The sequence below is a fragment of the Xenopus laevis genome, chromosome 1S (genome assembly GCF_017654675.1).
Source record: "Xenopus laevis strain J_2021 chromosome 1S, Xenopus_laevis_v10.1, whole genome shotgun sequence".
Classification (NCBI taxonomy): Eukaryota; Metazoa; Chordata; class Amphibia; order Anura; family Pipidae; genus Xenopus; species Xenopus laevis.
The window spans coordinates 77,626,359-77,643,952 of NC_054372.1; the positions used below are offsets into that span (position 1 = coordinate 77,626,359).

Here is a 17,594-nt window from a genome sequence, read left to right on the forward strand (position 1 = left end):
ACATCTTGGAACTCCTCAAGTGATTTCTGTGATGTGAACACATTTAATAAACTGATAATCTAAAAAAGGAAGGAAAGTCAGTCATAATTTTATTATAATTTTTGTATCGATACAAGTGCAACTGCTTAAAAGATACTTAAAAATAACCAGAGATAAGAGCTTTGATCTAATTAGATTTGGCTAATTAATTTATTTATTGCTACAAGAAACATGAAGAAATCAAAACTATACAAAAGGTTACAGGCAGGTATTGATCACTCTTTAACCCCCTTAAGCTCACAGTCCTTTAAATTTTGGTTCTCCTTGTACAATTGTGATGAGATTAATTCTGGGACTGATTTCTTCCTCATATTTTTTGCTGTACATGCAGTTTTGTCTAAACATTGAATAAAACTTAAAAGAAATTAAACTTATATATATATGGATGCAAAAGGGAGAAACATTAGGTTGATGTGGCACACTAAAACCATTTATTATGTCTAAATCCTAACTGAAGAACATGGCTGTCATGTCAGTTTCTTAAATTATTACAGTATGAACAAAAGACTACTTCTGTTGAATTATTCAGAATAATTTTGTACAACCAAAATTAACATCTTAAGAGTATCAGTCATCAAATTTACTGATTTCTGAACTCTGCATGTTTTTTCAGTGCAAAAATATCAGTTACAAGGGTTTTTTGTAAAAATTAGCTCAATAAATTTTAGCCAACTTTTTTATAGATAATTATATCAATTATAAGATTCTTTACAATTGGTATGAACTGAATAGCTGATTTTTTGGCACTTTAAATAGTTAAAGCTGAAGGCCATGCTAATCCTCATATTTCCATACCCATACTTTGATTTGGCCAGATATTGAACTGAATCTAAACAATAATTTGCTTATTTAAATTTTAAAAAAAATGCACCCAAAATTGCATCTTGTTTAAAAAGATGGTCACATTTATATGTTTAGTACTGTGACTGTAAGGATTTGAGGATGCATACCTAATAATACTCTTTCTCTGAATTTACTGAATAGCAAATTTTTGAGAAATGTAGTTCTCTGTAATATTTTTATTTCAAGGCCCTAAATACAAAAAAACTGACATTTACTGTTTCCACATTTCAATATTTTCAGTTTCCATGTTAGCCTTTTTATAGGCAGCTTTGCCCACTGTTATGGACTTATTTTGCAGGCCAAACATGGTTACGAGTTACATTTGTAACTTTCTAATCAGCTGGGCTGTTTCAGTGATGATTTGAAGAAGGGATGGTGTAGTTGGACTACAACTTAAATGCTACAGCTGAAGAAATGTTGGTGCCAGTGGTTCTTAACCATGAAATAGATGTTAATTAAACAAAAAAAGGTACACACTTGAGAAGGTAGTGGCATTCAAGTAAAAGGTAAATATACAGGTTCAGTAGCAGTGGCAGATTTATATATATATATATATATATATATATATATATATATATATATATATATATATATATATATTTAGATATATATATATAGATATATATATATGTATTGCTGATTTTGCTTTTTGAGCATCCATCCAATAATCAATGAAAATGAAGCAGAAATAGAGAGTTTTGAGAGACTCAGGACAGAGCTACAACCGTTGAACGTATTGTAATTCTATATTTGTATAAATGGCCTGATGGCTAGTCTTAGCTAGCCAATGTGAGTAAGTTAAGTACTTGTCACTTTGGTATACCAGATGTTCTCCATACCAGTGGGGATACACCATATGACAAATACCAAAAATGAATAAGATGTCCAGTAGTGTCCTCATCAATACCATTATACAGCTAGAATGATCAGTGTAAGTTATATACGGTCTCTATTGTATATTACATATTTCCCTTAAAATATTTTAAAAAGGCTAAGCGGCACATTTATCAAGGGTCGAATATCGAGGGTTAATAAACCCTCAAATTCGACCCTCGAATTTAAATCCTTTGAATTCGAATATCGAATTCGAAGGATTTAGCGCAAATCGATCGAAGCAAAAATCGTTCGATCGAACGAACGATAAAATCCTTCAAATCGTTTCGAACGATTTTAAGCAATTGATCGAAGGTTAGAAAAGTGCTGGGGAAGGTCCCCATAGGCTAACATTGTACCTCGGTAGGTTTAAAGTGGCGAAGTATGTAGTCAAAGTATTTTTTAAAGAGACAGTACTTCGACTATCGAATGGTCGAATAGTCGAACGATTTTTACTTCGAATCGTTTGAATCATTCAATTCGATCGAATTTGCCCCATTCGATGGTCGAAGTACCCAAACAAATACTTAGAAATTCGAATTTTTAATCATTCGAATTCTTCACTTGAGGTTAGTAAATGTGCCCCTAGATGTAATAAGTACCTCACATTTTAAAAATGTGATTAAGAAATATGTATGACAACTCTTTCTGCTAATCAAAATACAAATAATAAAAATTAAATGAACTTACATTTTTATGATTTACACACTTCATGAGAACCAGTTCTCTATATGCCCGTTTGGCATGTGTTTGGTTTTGAAATGGTCTACTAAGTTTCTTAATTGCAGCATTTCTATCAAGGACAGCATCATATGCAGCACTGTAACAAAACAAAAGAGTCATAATAAGAACACATTCAATTTGATGTAGGCGGCAATATCCGGAAGCAATATTCATTGATCTTTTATGTGAGCTTTTAACTATTCACATTTCTCTTCTATTTCTCTGCAATCTGAAATTTAAAATGTTTTCCAGTGATGGCATAAAGAATCATCTTTTTATTCAGACCTTCCTCTATTCATCTTCAGTCTGTCATAAGTATTGCCTCTGTGTGTGGATGAGACCATAGCAACAAAATCAAATTTAAAATTGCAAACTGGAGAGATGCAGTTGCCTATTTCCATGGAATACTACTGTCTATATTACACTACTCTCTATATTACACCCAAAATAATTTCAACTTCCCCTATAAGGGGGATGACTCCCTTTGATAATAGCCCTGAGTCAGATCGTTACTTTTAAAAATGATTTTTAGTACAATTCTGAGTGCTTTGTCCCAGCAGATTAGCAGCTCCATAGGTAAAACACTGGATATCAACCCCCCACTATCAGTTTTACATTGTAATATGCCTGACTTAAGTCATCCTGAAGCGCAAGGCAGGGGCTGTCACCAAGTTCTCACATGCTTATTATAGCCAGAGACCTCAGACATGAAACCAAGTTAAAAGAGATCTTGTGCAGATCTTAACATTATATAGAGTTTTATATTGCCCCACAGGAAAAAGAAAGACAAAGAAAGTCTTATATACCTAATCTTAAATGCCAATTACATAAAAGGAAAAAAAAATGTAATGTAACACCTATTTGGGCCACCCGGGGTTAATTCACCAGCTAGAACACTAGAGCATAGGTTACACACGACTTACACCCAGGGCAGGGCCTTCGCTAAGTGGAAGTGTTCCCTCTATGGTGTAGTGCACCCAGGCTACTGTGCACACAAAAACAACTTGGGCGCCAGGAGGTTCTTAACAATCAGGAACGATTTATTTACTATGCACAAGACAAGTGACCACAGGTTTAATACTCACGCAGCAGCTTGAGGAAAACAGCATATTGAGAGTTCACACAGAACAAAGGCAGGCTCACACAGAGTACACAGGCAAATGCAGTACAACCTTTCCCTCCTGGAAGTTGTCAGGAAAGCAGCTTCTACCCTACAGTCCCGCCTCACTGAGGTCCCTGACTGGAGGCAACACACAGAGCCTCTGGGAAGCTACTCCCTTTCTGCAAATCCTTGTTGGAGCTTCAGCTGCTCTTTCTCTCTCACCTCTCTGCCTTTCTCTCCTAGAGAAACTATGACAAGTCTGCCCTAGTATTTCTGTTCCTCATTCACAGAGTTGCCTGGTCCCCGACTTGGACACATGCCTTCTTCTGGGCATATTGCACTCAGTCCCCCTGAGCACATTCAGCTGGAATCACATCCAGAGGCAAAAGAGGAAGAGGCCACTCCCTGCACACACTATATAGGAGTGTGTCAGAGCAGTGTCATCAAATCTCAGCCTATCACTGTAAAGGTTATTCTGTAACAGAGATTCTACCCAATAACCCAAGGAAATGGTGAAAAGATTAACTGTATAGGGCCTGTATCCCTATAGGGCCCTACAGTAACTAACAACTGCAGAGTCCCAGAGCAGAGAACCCAACAATCTTGTCCTGAAGAATAAGGAGAAAGTGCAGCAATAGGCAATACACCAGAAAGAACGCTATGCTTACACAAATTGTGTCGAAATTGCATTGATTGCAAATAGTATGGTATCTGCCCCATAAAAATGCAAATTCATATCCATATTGGTCCCTGCAAATATGCTGGTGGGGGAATAGTACATTGTAGGTTAAAAAAAAAAAACTAAATTGCACTTTACATCAGAGCTTATGTCTATATTGCATATCTTGTTTGAGAAATGTGTAAATTAGTGAACCTTTTCCTGACATCAGAAAATAACGGGGAGAAATATTGAGTTGCTGGGAATCCTCCCGGTTACTCAGTATAATATTTCATAAATCTATCTTTTAGTTTGAACAACATTATCTTGATAGCATTGACTGGGAGGGCTATCTGCATAATGGACTGGCATGGCAGTGGTAGGTTATATCAGAGCAATACTGTATATATATATAATCTACAGTCTGGTCAATTCCCTATGGGACCAGACTGTAAATTATATCCTTATAAACGGCGCGTTCTGACATCAGAACGCGCCGTTTATAAGCTAGAGACGTCACTTGCCGCTGCTTCGCTTTTCCTCCACTGCGTCCTGCTTCTGTAATTCGCTGGCTCAGCTTTTTCTTTACACGGCGCGCTCCTCCTGTGTCATAACTATGGCCTGTTTAAATCAGTCAGTGTAAGGTTCGGCTCTCCCTAGCCCCACCCCCTCCGTCTGGCTCCCGTCACATGATGCTTCTATTATCTCCCTCCCCTTCGCAAAGTGCCTCTCTGTCTCACTCCCCCTCCCTTCCACTCACCGTTTTAACTTTAACTTCCTACTCCTCCGTGTCTGCTGCTTTAGCTCCCCCTCCACGATGTCATTCCAGTCTCCCTCACACAGTCCTTACACAGTGAAACTCCGGTTTCGTTCCGCATTTAGCCATCACTCTCTGTTCCTGAATTCTGTCACCTTCCTTTATTCACCCTCCCCCCCCCTCAGCTGTCTTTAACCTGCAACTGACGACGTCACTCAATGCAGCACAAGGAAAATGAAAATAGCAGATTGAATTCAAAAGGTACTTATCCCCAAAAAAAGTAACTACATGGAAAAAATTTAATCAGGGGGGGGGGGGTAGGGCAAAATAAAACAGCCTCAAAAGTGTTATTTTGTACCACATAAAGCAATGCCAGTAAAACTCTGCACATACACAGCCACTGTAAGGCACTGTACATAAAAACTAGATTATAATGCATAATGTACCCCCTAATGTAATTTATAAAGATATTAGTAGTCACCTTGGAGTTATGTGACCTGTATAAAAGCACTCGGCCTGCGGCCTCGTGCTTTTATATGGTCACATAACTCCTCGGTGACTTATAATATCTTTATAAATTACAGTAGGGGGTACATTATCCACTATATAATACACAAAAGCCATGAATATCCTGTAAATTATATCCTTATAAACGGTGAGTAGTGATGTCATCAGTTATAAACGGTGAGTAGTGATGTCATTTCTGTCACATGACTCACTAAAATTTGTGTATTATAATAAATAAAGTACCCCCAGTTGTAAAATATGAGGATATTAGAAGTTACCTCGGAGTTCCATGACCTGTATAAAAACACTCGGCCTTCGGCCTCGTGTTTTTATATGGTCATGAAACTCCTCGGTAACTAATAATATCCTTATATTTTACAAGAGGGGGTACTTTATTCACTATATATATATATCTAATCAGTCCTGGCTAGTGCACTCTCAACCAACAAAACAACTGCCTGGGTGCTGGTCAAAATTATCTATGTATACAATAGCAAACAACCGCACTCCAAGGACTTTTAAGGTGAAATCAAGGTGATATTTTATTTCAACATTTCGGCTCCATCACTCAATCTTCCTGATGACGGCCTGAGTCATGGAGCCGAAACGTTGAAATACAATATCACCTTGTGGTATTGTGTGTGTATATATATATATATATATATATATATATATATATATATATATATATATATATATATATATATATATAGCTGGAAATGGAGATCGCACTCACAGGTCTTAGAAGTCTTTAAATGTCTTTATTCAGTGGACAAACGCTGACGTTTCGGCTGACACGACAGCCTTTCTCAAAGAGAAAGAGGACCTCTTGTAGTTGACTATATATATATATATATATATATATATATATATATATATATACACACACACACACACACACACACACACACACTATATATATAATCAATAAATATTGCACTTTTCAATCTTTAACCTTGACCCACCATTTTCTGATGTTCTATATACACCCCCTCAAAAATAATGTAGGTTCTAACTGAAAGTGAGTGTGGAATTCAGCACAAAAATGCAAAATTATGCACTTTCATGGCTAGCTGTACATATGCTGATGCCTTGCCTATCAGTGGAGCTATATGAAAATCCACAGGCAGACAAAAGCAGATCATCCGCCATGTGTGCCCATAGCTTTAAGAAGGAAAAGTGAGATCATTAAAGACTACCCTGTGTGGCTTAATGCAGAATTAAGGAAATTAATAAGAGGAAGCATTTAAAAAGTACAAGTCAATGTGGACAGAAGCTGCTTTTACAGCAGTGGTGTAGCTAGCATACAACACAACCCAACACCAGAAAGGGCCCTGGGAGAAAGAGGACAGTCAAACGATCTGCTATATGCTGGCAGCTACCACACTGTCACTCCCCAGGGCTAAAGGATCTAGGGCACACATGCACACACAACAGGGAGGGGGGCAGGGATTTGGAGCACCAGTTGTTATGTTGCTGTTTTAAAGAAAATAAATACTATAACAAAAGTTGTAAAATATGTAAGGCAAGGACAGAAAATGATTGTAGCACAGGCTAAGACTAAACCACAGTAATGTAGCTATAAGCTATTAGTCCTTGGTGCAGGCCATGCAGCTGGGCCCCCAACCCCCTTGAGACAATTTTTGCGGCGGTTTTGTGCGCACAGAAAAACACTGGCGGATCCCAAGGTGGTGCGGGCCCTGGTGCAGTTGCACCCCCACACTCCTGGTAGTTCACTGCTAACCCAAATTTTTTTTAAATATATTAGGTAAAGTTTGAAGGTATGGCTGTATTAAATCATGGAAATTATTGGTTATAAAGGATATAGATAAAGAAAATGTGCTAATTCAGTTTTTTCAGTGTATACAATAGTCAGAGCCAGCGTTTCAAGACCCACTCAATAGGGGTACAGATGATTCAGATGAGTTCAGTAATGTCTGTGGCTGGCACAGGATATAATACATAAATGTTTACTCATAATGAATGTGAACAAGGCACCAAGAAATGATGCAATACACTATTGTATACTTAGAAAGCATATTTCAATTTTAGTCAGGCCACTTTTTCAGATTTTCTCAGAATCGCTTTAATCTGATATAGTACCTGTGCATTAGAGGATATATGATGTAATTCCAATAAATAAAAAGTGATTACAATCTTTACAATCATGAGGACAATCTGGGCAGCTAAGTGGCAGATTCGATTCAGTGTTGATATATGCAAGGTGATACACCTGCGATTTAAAAATATGCAAGCCATGCATACCCTTAATGGGACTACTTTAGGAAAATCCATAATGCAGAATGCTCTAGGGGTACTAAACTTAATGAATAAACTGGCGAGCAATGCCAGTCAGCAGCTGCAAGAGCAACCAAGGGTTTGAGCTGTATTAAAAGATTGGATTTGTTGAAGAATAGGGTCATTCTTCCCCTTTATAAGATATTGGTAAGGCCTTGTCTGAAATACGCAGTGCAGTTTTGGTCTCCAATGCTCAACTGGGACATTATTGAATTATGGGGTACATATAATTAAAATAGCATTCGTTTTTTACAATGGAATTTTTGCGAATGTTTAGCACTGTTTACAATGTAAAATAATTCGCTGGTGAATATTCACTAAGCAAAGGTTAGCATAAACACCTGCTCTGGAGTTTCTTTAAATATTTTGTCACAATAAAACCCTTTGTGGTAGCAAAATGTTATTACATACACTGCACATGTTCGCAAAAGCCATTTGTTTGGAAACTTTTAGAAGTCATTGAGATCTCAGATTGGTCATAAAGGACACTAACAATGAAAATCTTGGTCGCTAACATTTGTAAATGTGTTTAACAATGTTTTTTTGCACTAATGAAACATACTACATTCCAACATTAGACACCGAAGGACAACTAATTTGGTAAAGGGTATGGAAAGTCTCAGTTATGAAGACTGACTGGTCAAGTTGGGGGTGGGAGAAGAGGTGCTTAAGGGGATATATGACTATGTAAATATATAAGAAGACCATACAAAACTCTCTAATGCATTAGAAAGGTGGTTCTATCTTAATATTAAAAAAGTGTTTTTACCGTGAGGGCTCAAAGTTCTGGAATTATCTTTGTTATGGTACTGGTATCACATTTGTCAATATAAGCATGACGGATCACATGGCTACCTAATAGTGATGTGCGGGCCGACCCGATACCCGCGGGTCCTGCGGGTTCGGATCGACCTCGCACTGCTCCTCGCTCCTGCTCCTCCTCAAATGCCGGCTTCCGACTTCCGATTTTATAGTCTCACGTCTGCTCGCCTTGCCCCTTTTGTGATGTCATTGTGCTGTCATCGGCGGGGCAGAGCGGGTCTATAAAAAGACCCCGGAAGCACGGGTGCGGGCGCGGAGCAGGGCGGGTTAGGGTCGGGTGCGGGTCAGGAAAACCCTGACCCGCACATCACTACTACCTAACATGCATCATGATTGAACACACGAATGTATTATCCTTTTGTTAGACCCGTTTGCATAGTTTATATAAAAGACTGAAATGTCAGGTTATATAAATTATGTAAGCAGTTTATCCATCCATCTGCTGTTTTTATTTCTTTAGCATGTTGTAAAACCTGTATTTACACATAGACTGCAAATCAACATTTCCTTACAAATCCCAAGTCTGCCATGCCATGAGCCCACATATAATAAAATGTACAGGTCATCTATTTTTTTAATGAAGGAATATATCTGCATCATATATTACCTATACTGTGCTCACCGTGCTTGCTGTGTAGATCCATGCATGACAACAGTCCAATTTCAGCAACACTTTTTATAATAATTTTTTCTAAAGAAATCTGAAGCAAAATCCTGAAAAATCATTTCAAACTTAATTATGGGAAAACTAATTTCTCTATTTTTTTTGTATAAAAAAAACATAAATTATCCTGTCTACTGATCTTGAAATATAGTCATGTTTGTTTTGGAGTCTTCACAAGCAATAAGCCAACCAATTTATCTAATTTGACAGAGAGAAGTGTCACATCCTATTAATCACATGTAACATATCCAGAAAATACCACTGGGCCAAATGAAAACATGATTTGCTGGACTTCTCTTTTCTAACATAGTAAGATAGTAAGTTAGGTTGAAAAAAGACACACGTCCATCAAGTTCAACCTTCTAACTTTTTTAACCAGCCTAATTGCTAGTTGATCCAGAGGAAAGCAAAAAAAAAAAAATCTGAAGCCTCTCCAATTAGCCTTAGAGGGGGAAAAAATCCTTCCTGACTCCAAAATGGCAATCGGACTAGTCCATGGATCAACTTGTACTATGAGCTATCTTCCATAACCCTGTAGTTCCTCACTTGCTAAAAAGCCATCCAATTCTATCTAATGTATCAGTCTGCACTACTAATTCAGGGAGAGAATTTCACATCTTCACAGCTCTCACTATAAAATAACCCTTCCGAATATTTAGGTGGAACCTCTTTTCTTCTAAACGGAATGGGTGACCTTCTGTCAGCTGGAAAGACCTACTGGTAAATAAAGCATTAGAGACATTATTATATGATCCCTTATATATTTATATATACTGTAGTTATCATATCACCCCTTATGCACCTCTCCTCCAGCATGAACAACCCCAACTTGGCCAGTCTTTCCTCATAGCTAAGATTTCCAGTACCTTTTACCAGCTTAGTTGCCCTTCTCATGCGAATTCCCACAATTCGCTGCCGGCGAATAAATTCGCAAAACCGCCACAAAAATTCGCCGGTGGCAAAAAAATGGAAGCCAGCAAAGCAAAACGCCCCAAATTCACCCATCACTACTGTGGAATATGACTAAATATTGTTTACTGTAAAACCAGACTTTCCCAATACAAATGGCATAAATGTTTTCTTTTGCTATATTTGTTATATATATATAGGCTTGTAACTGCTTAAGGTTAACCTGATAGCTGGTGTTGTTACAAAGAATAGAAGAAGCTAGGAAAAGCACAAGGTTATTTTATCTATAGACCATTATAACCCGCTATTCCTGGTTAAACTTAAGTCACAGTATTTGTCCATGTTTCAAACACCATATATGTTCATGTTTCAAATGTCATATGCTTGTGTAAGACTATATAAACCCAGTGTGGGGGACAATAAAGCTAAAGCAAGTTTGAACTGTCACTTTGACTGTGTCTTTCTTGCTCCCGAGATCTCGTCTCCTGGCTGAAGTGCTCCCAGTTATCCTACACCCAGACACCAGTTGCGGTAGAACCCCCCAACTGTAACTAACAGTTTATCGTAGAAATGGGGTCTCGTTAAAACTGCCGGATGGTGAGTATAACGTTGTGTTTAGTCCCGTCCGGCAACGAGACCGCCAATTTTAGAGGGGAACCTAGAGAGTCCTCAGTTGTGTCATAGAGGACACAAAAGAATTGGGTTAAAGTCCCATCTGGCCTCGGGTTAGAGTCCCGAAAAGAGGATTGGGTTAAAGTCCCATCCGGCCTCGGGTTAGAGTCCCGAAAAGAGGATTGGGTTCAAGTCCCATCCGGCCTCAGGTTAGAGTCCCGAAAAGAGGATTGGGTTCAAGTCCCATCCGGCCTCGGGTTAGAGTCCCGAAAAGAGGATTGGGTTCAAGTCCCATCTGGCCTCGGGTTAGAGTCCCGAAAAGAGGATTGGGTTCAAGTCCCATCCAGCCTCGGGTTAGAGTCCCGAAAAGAGGATTTGGTTAAAGTCCCATCCGGCATCAGGTTAGAGTCCCGATAGAAATTTCTAGGCAAAGTTATTAGAACTACTGACTTTTGGGAGCCTTCCTAAGGGATACTAATTTTATGTTTAATTGTCCAGTGTCTTTTTTTGTCTGGTATGAATGAGTGTATGAAAGGGAACTGTGAAGGACTGGTCATACCTTCAGAAGGCCGTTTGGGCATCGGACTGGCTGACTCATTTAGGCAAACAGACTTCCCGTCCCCCCGGGATTTACTTGCTCGATAAGCTGCGAGAGCATATCCGCAATCAAGGAGTTGCCAAGCATACAGTTCCACATAAAATTTGCTGTTATTTGTGTTATAACTACTAACACCAACTCCGGAGGTAAGTGGAATGACCCTAAGAATAGGATTCATATAAAATATAAGGGACGTCAAGATGTTCCTAAATCAGCAACTCTGCAGAAAATTATTTTTTTAAATGTATCTCTAATATGCTGAAACTTGTTGTAATGTCTTTCTAATTTTCCCTAGGAAATATGTTTTATTCCAAGTGGGAAAGGAGATGTCATCTGTTTTATTGTCTTATTTTGAAAGTGCATGAGGAAAGATTGCATGTGAGATTTGTAATTTGTGCTCATGGAATAGAATGAAAATAATGCATTGCAATATAGTGATTAACTAATATTGTAATAGATATAACCAAAGGTATATAAAGAATACTTACCATATTTAGGGATATTTGTTGAGTTTCATCTGCACAAGGATTGCTGTCACATTTTGTTATGTGCTGGTTTAAAGTGATTGACAGGTGCATGTGTGCACAACGTAGGGATGACTGAATATTGGGGTTAATTTCAAGCTCTCTATCTCAGAAAGACACCCCCGCTCCAGGTGTAACAAGGTAATCCAATGATTCAGAGGAACTGAGAGAAAGCACGCAGAGCAGATTTACTGCTAAGTGATTTATTTTTCACTTATTTTTCACAACATGTTTCGGGCTGCTTGCCCTTTATTAAGTGTAAAACAAACAAAATAATCACAGACTTTTAAGGGTATTAACAGGAAGTGAGATCACACAGGGTGGGTGTAGGTTACCTTGATTAGGTTCAGTTCATTACCATGGTAATTAAATAAAGCTCTACATGGTGTGCATAAAGATTCCAGAGAGATGTCCCTGGATGTCCAGGATGGAACGTTTTTGAGACCAAAACTTGGCTATATCCAGAAGAAAATAAAGTTTGTTTGGAGTTGTGCTTAGGGATAGTTAAAGACATAGAAAAAAAAAAAAAAAAAAAGAGAAAAATTGATCAATGCACATTCCCTGGTCCCCTGTCATATCAGTAATCTATGCAGATGCATGTATTTACAAAGACAGGGGTTTTTTTAGTTACAAAATTATGATCATAAGATTGATAAGCCACCATACCACGTCAAGGTAAAACCCATATGGCGGTCCCTAACCAGAGGTAAATAGCCATGGAGTGCTCTCACAGCTTTTCCTTTTTACATTTTGTATTGTAGCAGATCTATTCTGTTCGGAAGTTCAGCAGCTATGCTGCAGGCCAGGCTTCCATGTGGTTGTAGCACCCCCACACCTGTCTCTTTAAATGGTGGAACAATGCCTTTGGAAATGGGTGTTGGTCTGGGCAGTTTCTCTCTCTTAAAAGCCGCAAGCGGGGAAGGATTAATCTCAAGGAACCAATGCTGGGGTCTAGGTTATCTCTTCCCTTTGAAAGCTAATGGCCGGGGAGGACTAAGCCCTATGATGAAAACCAATGCCCATGTCGGGAGACCTTATTTTTCAGGTAATGCTTTTATGCCGGGAGGCTTTAGCATTTGAAATTATGACCAGAGGTAAATAGTTAGCGACTGCCATATGGGTTTTACCTTGACGTGGTATGGTGGCTTATCAATCTTATGATCATAATTTTGTAACTAAAAAAACCCCTGTCTTTGTAAATACATGCATCTGCATAGATTACTGATATGACAGGGGACCAGGGAATGTGCATTGATCAATTTTTCTCTTTTTTTTCCATGTGGTTGTAGCACCCCCACACCTGTTTCTTTAAATGGTGGAACAATGCCTTTGGAAATGGGTGTTGGTCTGGGCAGTTTCTCTCTCTTAAAAGCCGCAAGCGGGGGAGGATTAATCTCAAGGAACCAATGCTGGGGTCTAGGTTATCTCTCCCCTTTGAAAGCTAATGGTGGGGGAGGACTAAGCCCTATGATGAAGCCAATGCCCAGGTCGGGAGACCTTATTTTTCAGGTAATGCTTTTATGCCGGTAGGCTTTATCATTTGAAATTATGACCAGAGGTAAATAGTTAGGGATCGCCATATGGGTTTTACCTTGACGTGGTATGGTGGCTTATCAATCTTATGATCATAATTTTGTAACTAAAAAAACCCCTGTCTTTGTAAATACATGCATCTGCATAGATTACTGATATGACAGGGGACCAGGGAATGTGCATTGATCAATTTTTGTCTGTAGTTAATTTGGCCAGATCAGTAGCACTTCCAATGTATTTTCGTACATTTTTATTAAGCCATGGAGTGCTCTCACAACTTTTCCTTTTTGCATTAGGGATAGTTAGTTTAGATATTATATCCTATAACTATTTACCATCTCATTCCATAATAATAAAAGTGTTATTAAATTATATTTAAACATTTCACAGGTTCCAGGAGATGTTTAAAGATCCAAGACTTTTTCCCCAAGGACTTTTATATACTTTGAAATTAAATGATGATATGTGAATTTAATACAGGATACATTGAGGGGAACCATGCACACTTGTGAGTCTAGCCATCCTCACAGTTCCCCCGCATTTCACAAAGCATAGAAGAGAGACATCTGATCCATCCAATTATCAGAACTTGGGTCAAGAATGCGATTCTGACTTGAATCTACTTTCCAAAACGGAAATTGTATTATTAGCTGCCTCTTTTGTGGGTATTGTCTAACCTATGACTAAGGGATAACTCCCGAAACGCGTTTTTCCAGCAGGAACTCCAATAAACCCCATTTTCAGAAGTGCCATCTGCCTTTCAAGTCTTTGTAGTGTTTATAGTGGGGACACTGTATGACTGAGCACCTGACCTGAGGGGAGAGCGGTGAGCATGTGCGGTCCTTTTTCGCTTTTCTACCTATTGTTTAAACATAACCATGGGTGCCAGGACTTCAAAGGTATGTGCTGTTTTAATCTCTCCATTCTTCATCAGTTCACAGGCAACCTGAAGTCCTGCGTACCCTAGTGGACAATATTAAACAGCACACTGATGAGGGATGGGGGGCATGGCTTACTAGTTGGTTCCCTGATATCGGAGGGTGGGTGAAAACTATGGTAGAGGCTATTGCTCTTGTTCTTTTTTTTTTCCTTCTTATAAAATGTGTCCCTTCATTAATTATGTGTTTTAGATCAAGTTGTCCCAAGTCACTATTTAGAAGTTATCACTTTGTGATAAAAGGAGGGATTGTGGAATAGGCCTAAATATTGTTTAATGTAAAACCAGACTTTCCCAATACAAATGCCATAAATGTTTTCTTTTGCTATATTTGTTATATATATAGGCTTGTAACTGCTTAAGGTTAACCTGACAGCTGGTGTTGTTACAAAGAATAGAAGAAGCTAGGAAAAGCACAAGGTTATTTTATCTATAGACCATTATAACCCGCTATTCCTGGTAAAACTTAAGTCACAGTATTTGTCGATGTTTCAAACACCATATATGTTCATGTTTCAAATGTCATATGCTTGTGTAAGATTATATAAACCCAGTGTGGGGGACAATAAAGCTGAAGCAAGTTTGAACTGTCACTTTGACTGTGTCTTTCTTGCTCCCGAGATCTCGTCTCCTGGCTGAAGTGCTCCCAGTTATCCTACACCCAGACACCAGTTGCGGTAGAACCCCCCAACTGTAACTAACAACTACTTATTTGCCCTTGATGCTGCTGCTGGAATTGCTTGCTACAGCCAGGTTTATCATTCTAGAAGGACTCCAAGGTCATTTTCCATAATGGATTTGCCTAGTGCAGTCCCATTAAGGATATAAGTGGCTTGGATATTTTTACATCCCAGGTGCATGACTTTACATTTCAACATTTAATCTAATTTGCCTCTAATTTGCCTTTTTGCTGTTAGCAAAAAAAGGAAGTTTGCTGGGAATCTGTACATGACAACAATTTTTGCTCATCCTGGGGAGGCCCATTTATCAAAGGTCAAATTTCGAATTAATGTGAATTTTTTAAAATTCTAATATACTCACAATTTGACTGGGAGGTTATTTAAGAAAACATTTGAATGTCTAATATTCAATTGAATATTTCTGACCCGAAAATTCAGATCGTATTTGATCTGTATTCGATTTGTACAAATCGAGTTTTACTCCCGAAAAAATCTTGGACATCAGGAACATCTCCAAATGGCTCAACGGACCACTGCCATTGACTTGTAAATGAACTTGGCAGGTGTTAAGTGGCTCATATTCGAATTAGGTCTGTTTCCATGATCCAGGTGTGATAAATTTGAAAATTTGAATTTACACTGAAATAGGGGGATAAAAAATCTAATGTGTGAATTTTGACACTTGAAAATTCGAATTCGAATCTACTATTCGACCCTTTATAAATCTGCCCCTAATTGTCAATGGTACATTTTGTACTTGAAGTAGGGTTCTAAGTACATAATATATATCTTAAGAAATATATCAGTGTTTGCAGATGCTAACAAACTATAAATTAATATGTCACTAGTGATGGGTGAAAAATTAGCGAAACGGCGCCGGTGTCCGTTTTTCCCGACGCCAGCGAATTTTTTTTTTGACGCTGGCGAATTTTTTTCGGGTGTTTTGCGAATTTATTCGCTGGCGGCGAATCACGCAGATTCGCCACAAATTAGCGCCTGGCGAATAAATTCGCCCATCACTATATGTCAGTCACTTATACGTTTAACGGGACTGCATTAGGCAAATCCATGGAAAAGGAAGTAGGGGTACTTATAGCTAATGCCAATCAGCAAGGTGTTGAGCTGTATTAAAGGATATGCAAACCTTTAAAAAATTAATGTTAAATGAATTGCTCAGGATGATTGTTGAACACTTTTTTTTTATTATTTTGTTTCAAATCAGTTACGCTGTTTATTAATTGCAAACATAATTCATTTTGTAACAATGTGCCACCTGCTGGTAAGTTAAAAAAGTTCTCATGGTTTATCACGTGAAAACTCATGAACGAGAAAAACTTTTCCCAGAATTCAGTTTTCTCACTGAATTGAAGCTGGCCCATTGTTGGAATGGTCATTATCTAATGGACAAAATAATCTGCTTTTTTTCCCAAATTAATATTTTTGCAATGGGAAATGAAAATGAAACTAAAGTAGTATTTGCTGAAGGATTATAGTCACTTTTGTTTTTTTTCTCAATAATGGCATTGAATTAGCTCTCTGAAGGGCAATTTATGTTGGTAAAGAATCTACCTATCATCTACTGTATTTGTCTATGTACAGCAGGTATCTGTCCAAAAAATATTTTTGTATTTAAGATTACATCTTTGCCAGTCTATCGTTCACATTAAAAAAATTACATATATGTAAAAAAATTAAAAATGTTTAAAGCATCAGCTATTTTAGCTTTGTAGATTTTTTTTAAATGAAGAAAAGTATTGAATTGGATATCCTTTTATGAGCAAAAGAAATAAAGGTAGATTTTGGGGGTTATTTATTAAAGTCCAAATGCCAAAAACTTGAAAAATTCAAGTTTTTTTCTACTATAAAATCCGAATTTGCAGTGGAAAAAAACCTAAAATGTTTCGAGTTATTATACCCAGAGGATGGAAAAAGTCAGAATCTGAAAATCCGGCATCTCAGACCTACCGAGGTTGTACAATATATATAAGTCAATGGGAGGGGTCCCTATGCTATTTTGAGCAGAAATCCGTAAAATTCTGGCTTTTTCGGGAAAAAGGAGAAAAAAAAAGTTTTTTCAGGGTTTGTCCCCAATCCGATTAAATCGTGCTTTTTATTTAATAATAAATAAGGTCTAATCATGTATTCTAGTTTGATCTGACTTTTTTCATTGAAAGTCAGAAAAATTTGGATTTTGATAAATAAGGCCCTATATGTCAGTCCACCTTACCGCAGTCCAATAATGGGCTTGCTGAACAAAATATCAGGCCTAATCGACAGCATATTTACTGACTGCATCATGGACACATATGTATAAAAAAGGACTCAGAGGCACAGGCAAAGCTACCAATTCTTTGCTTGCCAGACTATCACAAAGAAATAGTAGCAGCAATTTTCATTTACATTTGAGGAGCCTCGGGATCAGGGCCGGAACTAGGGGTAAGCAGAGTAGGCACGTGCCTAGGGCACAAAGCTGGGGGGGCGCCAGCAGGGCAGCCATCAGGGGGGGACACGGGGG

General features: G+C 38.1%; 1 protein-coding gene and 1 long non-coding RNA gene across 8 annotated transcripts in view; one reads left to right on the forward strand and one right to left on the reverse strand.

The window, feature by feature from the left end:
* mapk10.S (mitogen-activated protein kinase 10 S homeolog) overlaps nt 1-17,594 on the reverse strand; it is a 228,294-nt gene that overhangs the window by 142,272 nt on the left and 68,428 nt on the right. For all 7 annotated transcript variants that reach the window (XM_041579776.1, XM_041579777.1, XM_041579771.1 and 4 more), the window contains exons 4-5: nt 2,446-2,575; nt 1-59 (exon numbers count right to left, since the gene is read on the reverse strand). In XM_041579776.1, coding sequence (XP_041435710.1) covers nt 1-59; nt 2,446-2,575 — 189 coding nt within the window. The remainder of the gene's footprint in view (nt 60-2,445; nt 2,576-17,594) is intronic.
* LOC121399339 lies at nt 13,374-14,692 on the forward strand. The gene is made up of 2 exons (XR_005964931.1): nt 13,374-13,438; nt 13,853-14,692. It is a non-coding gene; the product is annotated as an uncharacterized LOC121399339 (long non-coding RNA).